Source organism: Saimiri boliviensis, chromosome 1, assembly GCF_048565385.1.
Source record: "Saimiri boliviensis isolate mSaiBol1 chromosome 1, mSaiBol1.pri, whole genome shotgun sequence".
NCBI classification, from domain to species: Eukaryota; Metazoa; Chordata; class Mammalia; order Primates; family Cebidae; genus Saimiri; species Saimiri boliviensis.
The window spans coordinates 104,825,974-104,844,835 of NC_133449.1; the positions used below are offsets into that span (position 1 = coordinate 104,825,974).

Here is an 18,862-nt window from a genome sequence, read left to right on the forward strand (position 1 = left end):
ACTTGTGTTCTTAATTTCACTTTCAGATTGTTCACTGCTAAAATGTAAAAATACATTTTAAAATATTGCTCTGCATCTTGCAACCTTCTTGGGCTCATTTCTTTGGTGTTTTTGTTTTTCTTTTGAAACAGGGTCTTGCTCTGTCAGGCCAGAGGACAGTGGCACAATCATAGCTCACTGCAGCCTTGAACTCCTGGTCTCAAGCCATCTTCCCACCTCAGGCTCCTAAAGTGCTTGGATTACAGGCGTGAACCACCATTCCTGGCCTGGACTCATATCTAATAGTTTTCTGGTGAATTCCTTAGGATTTTTTTTATATATAAGATCATGTCATCAGCAAACAGAGAGAGTTTATTTCTACCTTATCAATCTGGATGCTTTTTAATTTCTTTTCCTTGCATAGATCTCTTTTTCATTCCCCTTTAGGAGGAGTCTGGCATGTCTCATGAATCAGCAGAGGATTTATTTCATTTTAACGTCGGGGGCTGGCATTTCTCAGTTCCCAGAAGCAAACTCTCTCAGTTTCCAGACTCCCTGCTGTGGAAAGAGGCTTCAGCCTTGACCTCTTCAGAAAGCCAGAGGCTATTTATCGACAGAGATGGTTCCACATTTAGGCACGTGCATTATTACCTCTATACCTCCAAACTCTCCTTCTCCAGTTGTGCAGAACTGAACTTGCTGTATGAACAAGCATTGGGTTTGCAGCTGATGCCTTTGCTGCAGGTAAGATGCTCTTGTTTTCCGGGAGTGGTGGATCAGTAACATGACTTTACATTACTAAATGTTGTTTCCTTTTATATATTGGTTGCTGAGATGACCCTCTTAACAGGCAAATGTAATAAGTGTGTTAAAGTAATAAATAATTTCCTCATTAGTATAGGGGTATGAAGGAAAAATAGTAATATAAACAATGCACTGAAATTACCTGTTTTTGTCTTTTTGAGACAGGGTGTCTGTTGCAATCACAGCTCACGGAAACCTCCACCCCCAAGCCCGATGATCCTCCCACCTCTCACCTCAGTCCCTCTGAGGAGCTGGGAACACAGGTGCATGCCACCAGGCCTGGCCAATCCTTTCCATTTTTTGTAGAGAAGGGGTCTCCCTATGTTGCCCAGATTGGTACTGAACTCCTGGGCTCAAGTGATCCTCTCTAACTGGCCTCCCTAAGTGCTCCCTTGGCCTCCCTAAGAGCTGAGATTCAGGCATGAGCCACCACACCCAGCCTACGTGTTCTTAATAAAGGATTTCATCCCAACTGTGCTTTAGTTATACTAGCAGCCACCATGGATCCAGGATGGGATTTATTATCCACTGAGAGGGTGCCCTTGGCTCTTGAAAATCCTATATTAAGCTGCTTCTTGTTTTTGTTTTTGTTTTTTTTTTTTAATCTTAAAAGGAGAACACTTTAGACATTTTAGGATTGCTATGTACATGTCTGAGATTTAAAATCTAAAAGATTTATCAAAAATATCACCTCTCGCCGGGCGCGGTGGCTCAAGCCTGTAATCCCAGCACTTTGGGAGGCCGAGGCGGGTGGATCACGAGGTCAAGAGATCGAGACCATCCTGGTCAACATGGTGAAACCCCGTCTCTACTAAAAATACTAAAAATTAGCTGGGCATGGTGGCGTGTGCCTGTAATCCCAGCTACTCAGGAGGCTGAGGCAGGAGAATTGCCTGAACCCAGGAGGCAGAGGTTGTGGTGAGCCGAGATCGCGCCATTGCACTCCAGCCTGAGCAACAAGAGCGAAACTCTGTCTCAAAAAAAAAAAAAAAAAAAAAAAAAAAAAATCACCTCTCATTGTGGCTATTAGGTACATAACATGCATTTACAGCAAAGCAAAAAGTTCTCATCTTGGGCCACAAGTTGAGAGAGAGAAAAAAAGTTTTGGGGGCCAGATGTGGTGGCTCACGCCTGTAATCTCAGCACTTTGGGAGGCCGAGGCGGGTAGATCACGAGGTCAGGAGATTGAGACCATCCTGGCTAACACCGTGAAACCCTGCCTCTACTAAAAATACAAAACATTAGCTGAGCATGGTGACACACACCTGTGGTCCTAGCTACTCAGGAGGCTGAGGTAGGAGAATAGCTTGGACTCAGGAAGCGGAGGTCACGGTGAGCAGAGATTGCGCCACTGCACTCCAGCCTGAGTGACACAGTAAGACTTCTGTCTCAAAAAAAAAAAAAAAAAAAAAAAGTTCTGCAGAATCTTTCCTTTGCCATCACTTCTTTGTTTTCCAAGAAACTTTTTTATTATTATTATAAGAACTCTAAATACCTTTTCTTATAAACCATTAAAGTACTACCGAAAAATATTACCTTTCTTTCCTAATTTTTCTCCAAGCCACAGAAATGATTTCTGTGGCTGATCTTAAGTAGTTTATTCTGTAGTTTTTTAACAATTCTTTTTAACCTGGAAAAACTAAATATTACGACTGGGAAGGACCATTGACCATCCTCCATATTAATCTCACTGTCTGAACAAGGTGTTTATTCCATCTGTATCAGCACTAACCCAACAAGCTGCAATGCAGCTCAGCGTACCACCAACTGTATTTAACACATTGTAGAAGAAAATTGAGATAAACCATTTTATCTGGGCCATGAGAACATTTCATAGTGCATGTTTTTATGGATGCTTCTTACTAAATAATTCAGTGTTTTCTCTTAAAAGTCATTCTATGTTTAGAAATCAAAACTTCTTTTTTTTTTTTTTGAGATTGAGTTTTACTCTTATTTCTCAGGCTGGAGTGCAGTGGTGTGATCTCCATTCACTGCAACCTCTGCCTCCCAGGTTCAAGCGATTCTCCTGCCTTAGCCTCCTGAGTAGCTGGGATTACAGGCACCTGCCATCACACCTAGCTAATTTTTGTATTTTTAGTAGAGATGGGGTTTCACTGTGTTGGCCAAGCTGGCCTCGAACTCCTGACCTCAGGTGATCCACCTGCCTCAGCCTCCCAAAGTGCTGGGATTACAGGCGTGAGTCACTGTGCCTGGCCTAAAAACTCTTAATATTTTCTCAGGCAAATTGTTGTATTTTTTTCTTTTTCTTTTTCAAAGCTACCCTCTTGAATTTAACTTTTTTTTCTACTGCCCCAGGAATGGAGTATTAGAATTGTTTACAAGTGGCTTCAAAACCACTTAAATGGCCTGGCATGACAAGATTGCTGATGACTCTATGCCAAGGCATCATTTTGTGGTAGAAGGGAGGGAATAACTTGCATGTTGCAGAAAATCAGAGATCAAGGCAATTTTTTAAAGAACCATTTTAAGGAATACAAGCCTATCATACAGTGTATTAGGCCCTTTAACCCCCTTTGCTGTCTTCACTTCCCAATATATTGAGGAAGCAGCTTCTTTTTTTTTTTTTTGAGAAGGAGTCTAGCCCTGTCCCAGGCTAGAGTACAGTGGCACGATCTCAGCTCACTGCAACCTCCACCTCCTAGGTTCAAGTGATTCTCCTACCTCCGCCTTCCAAGTAACTGGCATTACAGGCTTGCACCACCACACCCGGCTAATTTTGTATTTTTAGTAGAGACAGTGTTTCACCATGTTGGCCAGGCTGGTCTTGAACTTCTGACCTCGTGATCTGCCCACCTTGGCCTCCCAAAGTGCTGGGATTACAGGCGTGAGCCACCGCACCCAGCCAGAAGCAGCTTCTAAATGGGAGGCTGCACTTCAGAAGCCAATGAGTTGGTCCAGTTCCAAAGTTCTGCGTTGTGTAAGCAGAAGTATTTGAACAATCATGTGAATCTGCCTCCCTAAAAAAGACTGTAAAACAAATGCTTACACTCTGGGAATGGTGTTTTCAAAGAAATAAATATTTGAGTTGGCCCAGCTGAAATGGTGTTTATTTCTTGAAGCAGAGTGTAAATACAGCTGGGAATCAACAGCTGCCTCAAGCTGATCAACAGCTTCACACATTTCCACCACTTTTCCACTGCTAAGGCCTATCAGATACTCTGATTTTTGACTAAATGACCAAATGCTTTGCTTGGAGAAACTGGAGTTTGCCAATTCTTAGTCTCTAGACCCTACTCAGGTGGCCCAACATAATGCATTCACCCAGTATTTACAAAGATCATTCTGGGTTCCAGACATTATTCCTGTGGGCTTTGGAAAGGGAAAACATAGGATGATCCAATAAAAGTATAATATGAGCCATGTATGTGAGCCACATATGTAATTTTTTTTTGCCTGAACATTCCTGTAAACCATTCAGAGACACATATGTAATTTTAAATTTTCTCAGCTGCATCTAAAACAGTAAAAAGAAACAGGTGACATCAGTTTAATAATATATTATTATATTCAAAATGTTAACTATATATTCAAAGTATTCAATATATTCACAATGTTATTTCACACATAATCAATATTTAGAAATTGAGAAATGAAAGAGGTGCCCCTTCCTAAAGTGTGGCGGGGGGCTGGATAAATGGCCTCAGGGGGCCGCATGCGGCCCGCGGACCGTAGTTTGGGGATACCTGCCTTAGATCAAGAATCTGCAAATTACAGTCCATGGATGACATTCAGCCACTATCTTTTTTGTAAAGCTCGATGGTTGAAGAAACATCAAAATTATTTTGTGCTATGTAAAAATTATATGAAATTCAAATTTCAGACCAAGCACCATGGCTCACACCTGTAATCCTAACACTTTGGGAGGCCAAGGCAGGTGGATAGCCTGAGGTCAGGAGTTCAAGACCAACCTAGCCAACATGGTAAAACCCTGCCTCTACTAAAATACAAAAATTAGCTGGGCATAATGGCAGGTGCCTGTAATTCCAGCTACTCAGGAAGCTGAGACGGGAGAATCACTTGAACCTGGGAGATCGTGATTGCAGTGAGCTGAGATCACACTACTGCACTCCAGCCTGAGTGGCTGAGTGAGACTCCATCTCAAAAAAAAAAAAAAAAAATCAAATTTCAGTGCCATTAATAAAGTTTTATTGGAACACAGCTATGCTCATTTGTTTATGTGTTGTCTATGGCTGCTCTCAAGCTACAAGCTACAGAGCTACAGAGCTCTGTAGCTCTCAAGCTACAGAGCTGAGCAGTTGGGTCGACAGAGACCATGTGGCTAGCAAAGCCTAAAATATTTACTGCCAGGCCTTTTATAGAAAAAAACTTGCTGACCCCTGGCCTGGACTATAGCAGAGCAAGGGAGGAAGCAGACAGACCAGTTAAGAGGCTCCTGCAGCATTCAGATGAAAGATAATGGTGTTTTGGTCTATGGTGGTAATAGTGGTGTTAGAGGTGTTCAAACTCTGAATATGTCTTGCTGTTAGAACTGACAGTGTTTGCTGACGAATCGAATGTAGGGTGAGAGAGAATGGACAACTCTCTTGTTTCTCTCCTGAGCAACTAGATGAACGGTGGATTTTGAAGGATGTGTACACAGGTTTAGGGAGAAAAATCAGGAATTAGGATCTGAACATGCTGATTTTGAGAGACAATGAAATGGCAATAAAACCATTCAAGTGAAGGTAGTTGGGAAGCACTGGATGTACAGGTCTGGAATTCATGGAAACAGGCATAGAGATAAAAATTTGGGAGTCATCAAAGCTGATACATAAATCTATAAACCTGGATGTTTTGGAATACTGCATATTGTTTATAGGGGAAATACAAAGTAGTCATTATAGGTCCAAACATTAATATCACAGGGCCTCCAAGAACTTCCTGCATAATTTGGGAAGGCCACTTTACCTACATGTAAACTGATCTGAGCCCTTCACATCCATCAGCCTGAGAGGGAGTCATAGCTGCAGGGTGTGGCATTTCCCTTCAGGGTCATTCACCAGGGTTTAAGGTTCATGGCAAATTATCGATTCTCTTTTACTTTCCCCCTTAAGTACACACTGAGGACAGTATGTTGACAGGACATGCTACTTGTGTTTTCTTTTTCACATATTCCAGGAACTTCTCAGTTTGGAACTTTAAATTGTTCCGCTTGTGAGCATTCTGCTACCAGCAAGCAACCCAAACACACCTTCATTCCTTGTGCTCAAGAGAGCCAGGAAGTTTTTATGTTGATCACACAAATGACACTTTTAAGAAAATAGACCAGTTGCAGTCTCACATTTCCCATTACTCATGATGTGAGATTATGACTGTGATCTGGGAAAGGAAGGGGATGACATAAACAGCAGATATTCATCCCAACTGTGTAGCTTGTCTATGGTGTGGATAAGTGGATGACTCAAATGCAAACCCCTTGACATGGCATCAGGGCTCTTCACGGACTGGCCCATCTGCTTGTGCTGGCTCATATCCCAACAAAGACACACACCTACATGCAGGCAAGGCCACACACACACACACACACACACACACACAGAGGCACATACACACTTTGAAGTTCAGCCATGTCCCAAGCACCCCACATGCTTTCTCTCTATACCTTTTCACTTGCTATTTCCTCTTCCTAGATTTCTCCCCTTTTAAGATTTGACCTAGGCCAGGTGTGGTGGCTCACACCTATAATCCCAGCACTTTGAGAGGCTAAGGCAGGTGGATCACTTGAGGTCAGAAGTTTGAGACCAACCTGGCCAACATGGTGAAACTCCACCTACTAAAAATACAAAAATTAGCCAGGTATGGTAGCATGTGCCTCTAGTCCCAGCTACTTGGGAGGCTGAGGTTGTTTGAACCTGGGAGACGGAGGTTGCAGTGAGCCGAGATTGCATACTGCACTCCAGCTTGGCGAACAGACCAAGGCTCCATCTCTGAAAAAAAAAAAAAAAAAAAAAAAAAAAAAGGATTTGGCCTAAATATGGCCCACTGGAAAACTATCCTTACATTTCCTGAGTTTTTGTCTCTCTGCTCTCATAACAGACTTAATTCTGTTGCGATCATGTATTCATATGTCTTTCTCCCTCACTGGACTGTACTCTTTTCGTGTTTTCATGAAACAAACACCTAGCACCTCTCACAGTACCCGGCATTTGCATGTGTTTAACATACCTGCTGAGAGAACATTCAATGCTATGCCTAAGATGACTTCTGCAGAGTGAGGGGACTGGGGCCAGCAGTGAAGGAGCAGGTTTGAAATGCTGAGAGCTGGGTCTTGTTTGGCTTTGGGGACTGACACCAGCTGTTCTGCACATCCTTTTGTTCTAGCAGCCTTGTTTTCCTTGAGCCTTAAAGCAGTGCTGGCCCTCTTTGTCTTTACAAGGCAGTCAGGGATTTGCAAGTTCCCCTAAGCTTCTTTACCATTACATTCTTTCCAACAGCCTACATCAGAGCATAAGGCATCTCTGAGAACTGCTGCTGCTTTGGAAAACCTCCAATAAGTCCCAAAGCTCTGCCAGCAGGGTGCATTTGTCAGCCATCTTTTGGCAACCACACACATACATACACATACACCCCCACACCATCAGTTTAGCGTTGCTTCTGTGGGACACATCTTTTTCACCACTATCTAGGCCAAAAGCAACATCAGCTATCCTTGTGCTAGAAATTAGACATCTGAATTCATTTAAGGTCTGTATTTCCCTACAGAAATCCTCTCTCCAATAACTTTTTCCAGGTCATAACATGTGAAGTGTAAAATTCCTAGAAGTCATATTCAGGCAGATGAAAGCAGATCTGGAGTCAGCCCATAGAAGACCAGCCACACACTCTGTGGCAACTTCAGTCAGCAAAGCCAGAGAGCAGCTGGAAGCCCAGGCTCTCTAGAGTGTTCTTCATTTAGCCATTCATTGAACAAAAAAGGTATTGAGACCCCACAGGCCTTGTTCTTGGTGCTGCAAATACAGCAGAGAACAAAACAGGCAAGGTCCTTGAGGTCTTGGGGAGGTTATATCTATTAGGGAAAACTGGCAGACCAAAAATAAATAAGTGAGGAGCTGGGGAATGCTTTCTGTGGTTTCTTACATCACCTGAATGGCTTTCCGTTTGGAAAGAGGACTTGTATTTCTAGAAGCCAGAGCAAGGATTGGTTGAGAGAGTTCAGGAAACAGCCTTGCTGAGGCTCCTAAGTCTAGGTCAAGGCCAAAGCCTGGGCCCGGCATGCAGCATGACCTGTCTGGCAAGGATGGCAATCTTTGCGGACTTGTTTATTTTAGTTTTTCTCTTTTTTAAGATTTCTCAGGCATACCTTTCTTGGGGAAAATGGTGTTGCTAACACTTCACATGCTTAGAAATAGCAGGAAATGGAGATTTCATTTCTGCAAAATAGATCATTCTCTCTTTAACTAACACATCTCCTCTCAAACTAGGCAGACTGTCACTACTGACCCATTCCAGAGGACACATCCGGTATCAAACACCTCCAAATAGGGGTGTTATCCTGGGCAGGGATTTCTCTCTCCCTCTCCCACCACAGGCCTCCTCTCATATGGCCAATTTAGAATTGTTCAAGGGCACTACTATTTTCTCCACTGAAACAGAATCTTAGGGTTTGAGTCTGCCCATGAAATAAGTGGCAGGTTCAAGTTTCTGTGATACAGTCCACTGAGCATGGGCTTGGAGTGCTGGGCTCCCCTAGCTGACTCTCTGTAGTTTCACTCTTTTCTTGCTACTTCACCTACTGATGGACAGAAAGTCTATCACCAATCAGGCCCAAGCTGAGCCCTTTTCTTCTTGCCATCCTCCCTCCCTCACCTCCTTCATCCCTGTGTCTCTCCTACTTAGGTCTTCCCTCCAGATCCCAAGGTGGAATCTCTGTCTTCATTGTCCTATGAACTCCATGGGCTCTGCCCATTGTAATCTTGTGCTGGCTTTTCCTGTGGTTTTGGATACTCAACATCTTTCCATCTTTCTCAGTTTTATGAGTGCAGTCTACTTCTCTATTCACTCCTTTGGAGACCTCCCATGTTTCCTTTACTTTTCTTTCCAGAGAGTCATCCCTCCTTTTTCTTTTTCTCTGTTTCTTTTTTGGATATGTAGTCTTGCTCTGTCTTGGGCTAGAGTGCAGTGGCACAATCTCAGAGGCTAACTGCAACCTCTGCCTCCTGGGTTAAAGTGATTGCCTCAGCTTCCTGGTAGCTGGGACTACAGGCATGCACCACCAAGCCTGGCTAATTTTTTGTATATTAAGTAGAGATGGGGTTTTGCTGTGTTGGCCAGACTGGTGTCAAACTCCTGACCTCAGGTGATCCTTCCACCTCAGCCTCCCAAAGTGCTGGGATTACAGGCGTGAGCCACTGCACTGGGCTAGCCCTCCATTTTGATGCATTCTTTCATATGCATGCTAGGTTCTGTAATATAAAATGGGTATGCATCAAACCAGCCCCTCCCCAGGAGGCTTGGTATAGAGGGAAGAACTGGCCTGAAACTGAGCCAGAGGCCTGCAGAGAGAGGTGAAAGTGTTGAATATTTGTGAGAACAAAATGAAAGGATGACCCATTCTGACTCAGAGAGGCTCCGGGCTCTTCAGGAAGAGAATAGGGAGAAGTATTCTGGGCAGATGGAATAGTTTACGCAGAGGAGGAGGTGTCAAAGAACATGATGTGTTTTTGGAGTTTTGTGGAGTTTAGTGTCACTGATGATGGAATGTAAACAGAAAGAATGATGGGAGATGATGCTGGAAAGGTAATTTAGGCTGGGCGCAGTGGCTCATGCCTGTAATCCCAACACTTTGGGAACTGAGGTGGAAGGATCATTTGAGCTAAGGAGTTTGAGACCAGCCTGGGCCACATAAAAATGAATCAAAAAGTCAGGTGTTGCAGCACACACCTCTGGTCCAGCTATTCGGGAGGTTGAGGCAGGAGGATTGCTTAAGCCCAAGAGGTTGAGGCTGCAATGAGCCATGATGATTGCACCACTGCACTCCAGCCTGGGCGACACAGCAAGGCCGGAAAGAAAGAAAGAAAAGAGAGAGAGAGAGAGAGAGAGAGAGAGAGAGAGAAAGAGAGAAAGAGAAAGGCAATTTAGGATATGACCTCCAAGAAGAAGGAAATTAACATGATTTTATTTAATCCTTACAACACTTTCCAGATTTTACTGCCTCCGCTTTGCCTGTGAGGAACCTGAGGCCTGGAGAAGTTACATGACAAGTAGAAGGAAGCAGAGGCTGGGAAGAGTAGGGGGAGGGAAAGGGATGAAGAGATTTTGGATAATGGGTACAACAATACAGTCAGATAAAAGGAGTAAGTTCTTGAACTTGGTAGTATGCTAGGAAGACTATATTTAACAATAATAGCCAGGCACGGTGGCTCACACGTAATCCCAGCACTTTGGGAGGCCAAGGCGGGTGGATCATGAGGTCAAGAGATTGAGACCATCCTGGCCAACATGGTGAAACCCTGTCTCTACTAAAAATACAAAAAAAAAAAAAAATAGCCAGGCATGGTGGCACGTGCCTGTGGTCCCAGCTACTCGGGAGGCTGAGGTGGAAGAATCGCTTGAACCCAGGAGGTGGAGGTTGCAGTGAGCTGAGATTGTGCCACTGCACTCCAGCCTGGCGACAGAGCAAGACGCTGTCTCAAAACACACACACACACACACACACACACACACACACACACACAATAATATATTGTATATTTCAAACTAGCTAGAAGAATATAATTGGAATGTTTCCATAACAAAGAAAAGATAAATGTTTGAGGTGGTGGGCCTGGCCCAGTGGTTCATGCCTGTAATCACAGGAAGCCAATGTGGGAGGATTGCTTGAGTCCAGGAGTTCAAGATCAGCTTAGGCAACATGGCAAAGCCTCTTTACAAAAAACTTAAAAATCAGTCAGCTGTGGGCCGGGCACAGTGGCTCATGCCTATAATCCCAGTACTTTGGGAGGCTGAGGCAGGCAGATCACTTGAGTTCAGGAGTTTGAGACCGGTCAGGGCAATGTGGCAAAACCCCATCTCTACAAAAAATACAAAAAAATTAGCCGGGTGTGGTGGTGTACGCCTGTGGTCCCAGCTATTCAGGAGCTGAGGTAGGAGGATCACCTGAGCCTGGGAGGCAGAGGCTGCAGTGAGCCAAGATGGTGTCACTACACTGCAACCTGGGCAACAGAGTGAGACCTTGTCTAAAAAAAAATTAGCAGAGTGTGGTGATATGCAACTGTGGTCCCAGCTACTTGTGAGGCTGAGGTGGGAGGATCAGTTGAGCCCAGTAGGTCGATGCTGCAGTGAGCTGTGATCACACCACTGCACTCTAGCCGAGGTGACAGAGTGAGATTCTGTCTCAAAAAAAAAAAAAATTAAAAATGATACGGTGGACAGTTTCATTACCCTAAATTAATTATTATACATTGTATCCAAGTATCAAAATATCACATGCACCCCCAAAATATGTACAACTAGTACATATAAATAAAAACACTCACTAAGGGCTTGGGCTCCAGAGTCCTGGGTTTCATTCCCAGCATCTCTACTTACTTGGTACACTTAGTCCCCTATCTCTTCCTGGACCTAGTTTCCTGTTTGCTAAAAGGGAGTGATGATACCAGAGCCTAATTTGTTGTTAGGGGAAGATTAGAAAGATTCACTTTAAAAGTCCATGGGTATGCAAAGCATCTTGATAACTTACCTTGAAAAGGAGAAAAAAATAAAAACATAAAAATAAAAGTCCATGGGTAATAAATGTTAGCTCTTTTCTTTCTTTTTTGAGATGGAGTCTTGCTCTGTCGGAGTGCAGTGGGAGGATCTCGGCTCACTGCAACCTCCACCTCCCGGGTTCAAGCAATTCTGCCTCAGCCTTCAGAGTAGCTGGGAATACAAGCATGCACCACCACACCCAGCTAATTTTTGTAGTTTTAGTAGAGACAGGGTTTCATCATATTGGCCAGGTTGGTCTCAAAATTTTTACCTCATGATTTACCTGCCTTATCCTCCCAAAGTGCTGGGATTACAGGCATGAGCCACCACGCCCAGCCAAATGTTAGCTCTTAAGCGACAGAGTCAGGATTTACCACAGATATGCCTGAGTTCAAAGTCCTTGTGCTCTTCATGTACACCCTACTGCTTCCATTGATTATGAAGGACCTTATGCGCAATGCAAAGGAGAGTCTGGATCTATCCCATAGAAACAGGAAGCACTAAAGTTCTTTAAGAACTTGGACTCACCGCATATATTTGCAAGATCACTGTGTGGAGAGGGGTCTAGGAGACCAGGACTCCGTGAAAGGAAAGGAGAGAAATGGAGAGGCAGGCCGGGCGCAGTAGCTTATGCCTATAATCCCAGCACTCTGGGAGACCGAGGCTGGTGGATCATGTGAGGCCAAAAGTTCGGGACCAGCCTGGCCAACATGGTGAAACCTCGTCTCTACTAGAAATCCAAAAATTAGCTGGGCGTGATGGTGGGCACCTATAATCCCAGTTACTCAGGACTGATTGCTTGAACCCAGGAGGTAGAGGTTGCAGTGAGCCTAGATTGCACCACTGCACTCCAGCCTGGGCAACAGAGCAAGACTCTAATGCTTCCTTCTAATGTTATGGAAAGAAATCCCAGGGTTCCTGGAGGTCCAGAAACTTCATAACTGACACTGATTCTAATCTCAGTATACATAAACTGTGGTCTTTCATATCTTTCTTCTCTCCCAAGCTGAGAGCTTCTTGAGTGCAGGCACAGTCTGACTGTGGCCCTGGTGATGCACAATGAGCATTTTCCAAATGAATGACAGACTGTCTCCCAGCGTTCCATGCACACACTGTCTCCCTCATTGCTCACTGCTGCAGGAAAGCACTCCCCACGATCCCGCCATTGCCCAGTGCTTCTGCAAGCCCTCCAGCCATCCAAAGTGGGGAAGATTCTCCTACTCTGGTCCGCCTTCTTTTGCATCGACCTTAAGTGATTATGCAGGCACAGTTTATAGCTTGGCCACCAGAGGGCTATTCTCAATGCTCAGGATTTTCAAGAGCAACTTCACAAGGCTTCATTGACATAGCCAGCATTTGGAGGCAGATTCTTTTGTTAGTTTCAGACTGAATCTGGGCGCCTGTCCATTATGAGGATCTGATCATATGTCGCCTTTAAAATACCACTTGCCCTGCTATAGTGGGAAATTTATTGGGAAATGCTATGTATTTTCTTCTAGAGTAAAGAAGGGGGATGGTGGGAGTGGAAAGGCTGATGTTACAAGAATCTGCCCCCGGAAGGACTTTTGAGGGAGAAAAGGTACCTGGGTAAAGGTGGCACAAAGACCACCCTGGGCTTCAGGCTTGCCTAGTTGGGGTGCTCCAATACAGCCTCAGCCTACCCCTGGTAACCTGATCCTTCAAGCTGAGAAGCTCTGGACTTGGAAGACTGCTTGAGCAAGCCGCAAAGTCTTTGACTTCAGCTGCCTCATCAGTAAGACACTCACCAACCACATCTGTCTCAGAGTCATATCATGGTAAATGAGCAAACGTATGTGAAAGTGTTAAAAAAAATGTGGAGCCCTGTGGAAATATAAGACATGTTTATCTCAATCTTACCACTTAGATCACTATCCAGGGTTAGGATGAACACAAACAATAGCAAATACAATCATAACAGGTCAAAAGTGGTTTTGAGCACTTGAAGGAAAATGACAGCAGAAAATAACAAGTTTTTAATGATTAAATAGAAATTTCTCTTTAGATTGTGTAAGATAAATTACTATTATTCAACACAAAATTCTAATAAAACCTGTTTCAAAAATCAGAAGAGAAATAGTCATTGGGACTTTGAATATCAGCATGTCATCCTATAGCCCTACATTTTTACATTTTTGTGTGATTGCCTAATTTATTTCAAAACACTTAAGTCGCTGGATGTGGTGGTTCACACCTGTAATCCCAACACTTTCAGAGGCCGAAGCAGGCAGATGACCTGAGGAAAGGAGTTCAAGACCTGCCTGGCCAACATGGTGAAACCCTGTCTCTACTAAAAATAAAAATAAAAATAAATTAGCTGGGCATGGTGGCAGACACCTGTAATCCCAGCTACTTGGGAGGATGAGGCAGGAGAATTGCTCAAACCCGGGAGGTGGAGGTTGCAGTGAGCCAAGATCGTGCCACTGCACTCCAGCCTGGGCGACAAAGCAAGACCCTCTCAAAAACAAAACAAAATAAAGTCACAGTCACATACTGTTTCTCCTGATCTTCACACTAGAATTGGTAGTTACTTGGTTTAGATTCTCAAGATAGTACTCTTCTTTATCTAACAGACTCTAGATAACCTGAAGGAAGGGAAACACCATCTACGCGTGCGGCCTGCAGACATACCTGTTGCAGAGAGAGCATCTCTGAACTACTGGCGAACATGGAAGTGTATTAGCAAACCCTCAGAATTTCCAATCAAAAGCCCAGCCTTCACAGGTATAATTGGGATAGGCTGGCCCTCCCTGAAGCCCACACCAACTTTCCCTTTCCTTCACCCTAACAGAAGTGGGTTCCATCCAGAGAGCAGAGAGTACCTGATTTCTAAGGCAGTCTCTGTCATCTCTTTGATCTTCTGCCCTGCCACAGGCCCTCTCCATGACTGCTTGCCTGCTGGAACCAACATCCTCCATCACACTCACTCCTCTGCATTCTGGTTTCATGTGGGCAAGGCGAGGCTTCATTCCACTCCCTCCTATTTGTCAGGGAACTCCACCATTCTTTCAAGTTTCCTCCAACCACCACACACAATGTCCCCAAATGATCACTGTCTGATTGGTGCCTCACAGCACATGAGTACAGGGCATTTATGATTACTGATGGGTTTTAGTTTCCAGGAGTGTCAAAAGCATCTATTTTGTCTGTAAATCACTGTGTTTGGTTTGATCAATTAGAAAGAATCAAATGGGTAAATGAATTCAATGACTTTGGGTACATAAGTCAAAATGTCACATGTGCCACTGCCCTTTACTCTTTATGGAAAAAAAAAAAGATTTCCAGCCAGGCACGGTGGCTCATGCCTATAATCCCAGCACTTTGGGAAGCTGAGGCAAATGGATCATCTGAGGCCAGGAGTTCAAGACCAGCCTGGCAACATGGTGAAACCCTGTCTCTACTAAAAATAGAAAAATTAGCTGAGCATGGTGCCATGTGCCTGTAGTCCCAGCTACTTGGGAGGCTGAGGCAGAAGAAACCACTTGAACCTGAGAGACAGAGGTTGCAGTGAGCCAAGCTGGTGCCACTGTACTCCAGCTTGGGTGACAGAGTGAGACTCCATCTCAAAAAATTAAAAAATAAGAAAGAAAGAAAAGGAAAGAAAAAAATAGACTTCCATGCCCCACTCCCTACCACACTACTTCTGAGCCTTAGGGTACATCTGAAAAGAGAAAGAAGGAAGATGTGTCTGGCAAGTGGCAAGGACCATCTCCTAGGTGGTCTCTCTAGCATCCTCTGGGGCCACTGGGTCAGGGAAAACTCTGCTGGAATAAGATCCCTGGCTTCTGGGAGGTGGCAACACTGCCTGCATATTCTCTTCCAGGCCTACATGATAAGGCGCCTCTGGGGCTCATGGACACACCCCTGTTAGACACAGAAGAGGAAGTCCACTACTGCTTCCTGCCACTAGACCTGGTGGCCAAGTATCCCAGCCTAGTGACTGAAGACAACCTGCTGTGGCTGGCTGAGACGGTGGCCCTCATCGAGTGCGAGTGCAGCGAGTTCCGCTTCATCGGTGATTGCTCTGTCCAGGGCTGGGGTAGGGGATGGGTTGATAGGGCCCATCCACCCCTCCCAATCCCATGTCGCACAGAGACCTATCTTGGTGCTCAGAGCCTCAGGAGCTGCCCTAGGCAGAGGTGGTGGAAGCATGACAGAGCCTTCTAGGAGGCAAGCAGATTCCAGCATTAGAATCTCTAGACTCAGGGCTATTTTATTCCCTATTTGTTTTGGGATGGCCTGGTTGTAAAAGGGCACAGGAAGGTGTCAGGGGCCACAGGAGTTGGTGAGATGGGCAGGGTGCTGAGCTGGTCGCCAAAGTCAGTTTCTCTTCTTACTCTGCCCTTATGTATCCAACTGGCCTCCAGGCCTCAGTTCTCTTACCATAAAATGAGGAATCCAGATTATTTCAAAGGATGGTGCTACCTGCTCTCAATACCACCAAACTCAGAATAAGAGGGAAGGAGGGTAGATGGTGACAGGTTCTCCCAGAATCATAGAATTGTCCACTTGAGCTAATGGCCTAAGGAGGGGTGAGATTTTCCATCTTGGGCAGAGAGAGCCTCTCTCCCCTTACTGCCCCAGGATGAGCTCTGTTTGGGATGTGAACTGAATGACTTCTTTGACTCCAAGATGCTACTGCTGTATAGATAGATAAGGCAGTAAACACTCAAGTCACACTAGGGACCCAAATGTCTGGAACCCTAGTCATTCATATTCATAGATTCATAGTCACCTAGAAAGTTGTCTGTGATGTGCTTCTATATCTCCAAGTTGATTCATACAGGACATTAGCGTTGGCTCCATCTCTGCCTCCCATACTGCAGTCCAGGCAGGGACAAACTGCAAGTGCCACCCGCCAGCCCAGGCTCAGCTGGGCCCCTCCTCTCTAAGCAGCAAGACAACTCCCTCTTTTGGAATGACCTGCTCTTGGGTCAAGACTTGCAGGGTAAGTCTCAGGGCCAGCATGCTCACCAGGAGGGCCTGGCTTGGGACCCCAGGCCAAGCCACAGGAGGCCATATCCATGGCCTCAGACACAGGAAAGCAAAGTTATGTGGGGTCTTTCATCTTGAAAACCACACACTCAAAGCTAATCTAATCAGGTATGTTGAGAAGTTATTTTAGAACAAGGAGAGCCTAGGGTAAGTTACAGCACGAGAAACCTGTCACAACCAGGACATCCAGTTAAACCAGAAATAGCCTCATTAACTCAGTGTACCCCTTTGTTTTTCAAGTGAATTTTCTTCGCTCACAGAAGATGTTACTGCCAGATAATTTCTCTAATATTGATGTATTAGAAGCAGAAGTGGAAATTCTGGAAATCCCTGCACTCACAGAAGCTGTAAGGTTGTACCGGATGAACATGGGTATGTTGCCAGGAAACCTTGGCCTCCCCTTGACAGTTTTGGTTTGACCTGGAAATGTCAAGCGCAATCTCCCCTTCCACAACCACTTCGGGCTTTAGGGGTTAGTGATAGAAGTGGGTCTCTTCTGGCTGACTTTGAATCCAAGAAGAGGATTCACAACCTGAAATCCTATGTGCTGCTCTGCAGGCTCAGCCTTCCCACTGAGGATGGGGAGTTGGCAACCAGCCAGGGGTATAGAGACCCCAGACTATCCTGGAGCAGGAGGAGCCCAGCCCAGGTGGGAAGCTAGGCTGGAATGTCCTGGGCCTGAGAGCAGGCTTCCCAGGGGTAGGGGAGGTCTGCCCTGCTTGTGAGAGTGGTGGAGACTAGGAGCACCCACTAGCCACGCCCATCCTTCCTCTTCCAGGCACTGTGGGAGGTATGGGAAATGCTCAGTGCTTCAGTCATCTCACCCTCCCCCAAATTCCCTCATCACCTCACCTCGAAACCCCCGGCTGCTGTGCTTGCTTCTGCTTATTCCTGACACTTGCTAACCCCTATCTAGCCCAGGCCTTCGTTCGTGCTCCCAGCCCTACCTCATTCCAGCTTGTTCTTCCCTGCAGAGTTTTCACTGGGGCCGTTCATCATTCCATTTCCCAACTCCACCACCATGGAAGCTACTGTGCATATTGTAGGGTACCAGCTACCTGAGCGTGGCTTCAGCCGGCATCTTGAGAATGTGTAGAACTCTGTTGTACATGGGAAGCTTCGCCTGGGCATCACCAGACATTTCTCCCATGGCAATCAGGCCTTTCCTTATCTTCAGGCATAGATTTCCCAGCCTTCTCCCAGACAAATAGAAACCTGTCCTCTTTGCTGGGCATGGTGGCTCACGCCTGTAATCCCAGGACTTTGGGAGGCCAAGGCAAATGGATCACTTGAGGTCAGGAGTTTGAGACTAGCCTGGCTGACATGGTGAAACCCCATCTCTACTAAAATACAAAAATTAGCCAGGTGTGGTGGCATGCACCTGTAATCCCAGCTACTTGGGAGGCGGAGGCAGGAGAATTGCTTGAACCCAGGAGGCGGAGGTTGCAGTGAGCCTAGATCGTGCCACTGCACTCCTGCCTGGGCAACAGAGCAAGAGTCCATCTCAAAAAAACAAAAAAAAAAAAAGAAAAAAGAAACCTATCCTCTTTGTAGGGAGTGGCATGCTGCAGCAGGTCTCAAGACCCTGTCCCAGGGCCTTATAATCCACTTAAGGCAGTATGAGTTCAGTCCCTTCCCTCAAAGCCTTCTGTGCCTCAGAGAACATAGATCATTGTGAAATGGTAGCGCAGTGCTTGCTCCACAGAGCAATGCAAAGATTGAGAAAGTGTGTTGACAGCCAGGCCCTGGAAGCTGGCAGCACTCCTCAAACACAAAGAGTGGCTTTAGCCTTCTACAAAGCATCACAACTAAGGTAAACAGCTGCGGTAACCTTGGAGATGAACAGAGCTGGCCTCAAATCCTAGCCCTTCCCCTGCCTAGCTTTGCAGTTTAGGGCAAGATACTTCATTAGCCTCTCAGCAGTTTCTTCAATGTGAAAAGATGATAGCACTACCCCCTCTTATAGGGTTGCTCTGAGGATTGGAGATGATCTACGAACATCCCCCAGCAGTGTGCCCATTGGCACACTGTTGCCACTGGAGGAGAGTCCTGAAGGCTGTGATAACTGTGTTCTCTGGACTGTACCCTGGGCCCACTGTAGGACAAAAAGGTCCCACCCATAAGCCAGCAACCCAAATACCCACCCTGAAAGTAATACCACACAGTATGTCTCTGGGGGAAATTCTGCCCAGGAGAGCCAGTAATAGTGGCTGTGAATCCAGAAAGCCTGTAGCACTCATTGAGTTTCCAGGCTATGGTTGCCATTCTTTATCCTTGGACGGTTATAGCCGAGCTTGGAACTAATGGAGACTCCTGCAGAGGCTGGGGCCAGATGGCTGCTTTCCTGAAACTTTTGAAA

General features: G+C 45.4%; 1 protein-coding gene across 1 annotated transcript in view; it reads left to right on the forward strand.

Moving 5' to 3' along the window:
- KCTD19 (potassium channel tetramerization domain containing 19) overlaps window positions 1-18,862 on the forward strand; it is a 34,284-nt gene that overhangs the window by 5,235 nt on the left and 10,187 nt on the right. The window contains exons 2-5 of the mRNA XM_003936295.4: window positions 427-723; window positions 14,082-14,232; window positions 15,332-15,523; window positions 16,744-16,875. Coding sequence (XP_003936344.1) covers window positions 427-723; window positions 14,082-14,232; window positions 15,332-15,523; window positions 16,744-16,875 — 772 coding nt within the window. The remainder of the gene's footprint in view (window positions 1-426; window positions 724-14,081; window positions 14,233-15,331; window positions 15,524-16,743; window positions 16,876-18,862) is intronic.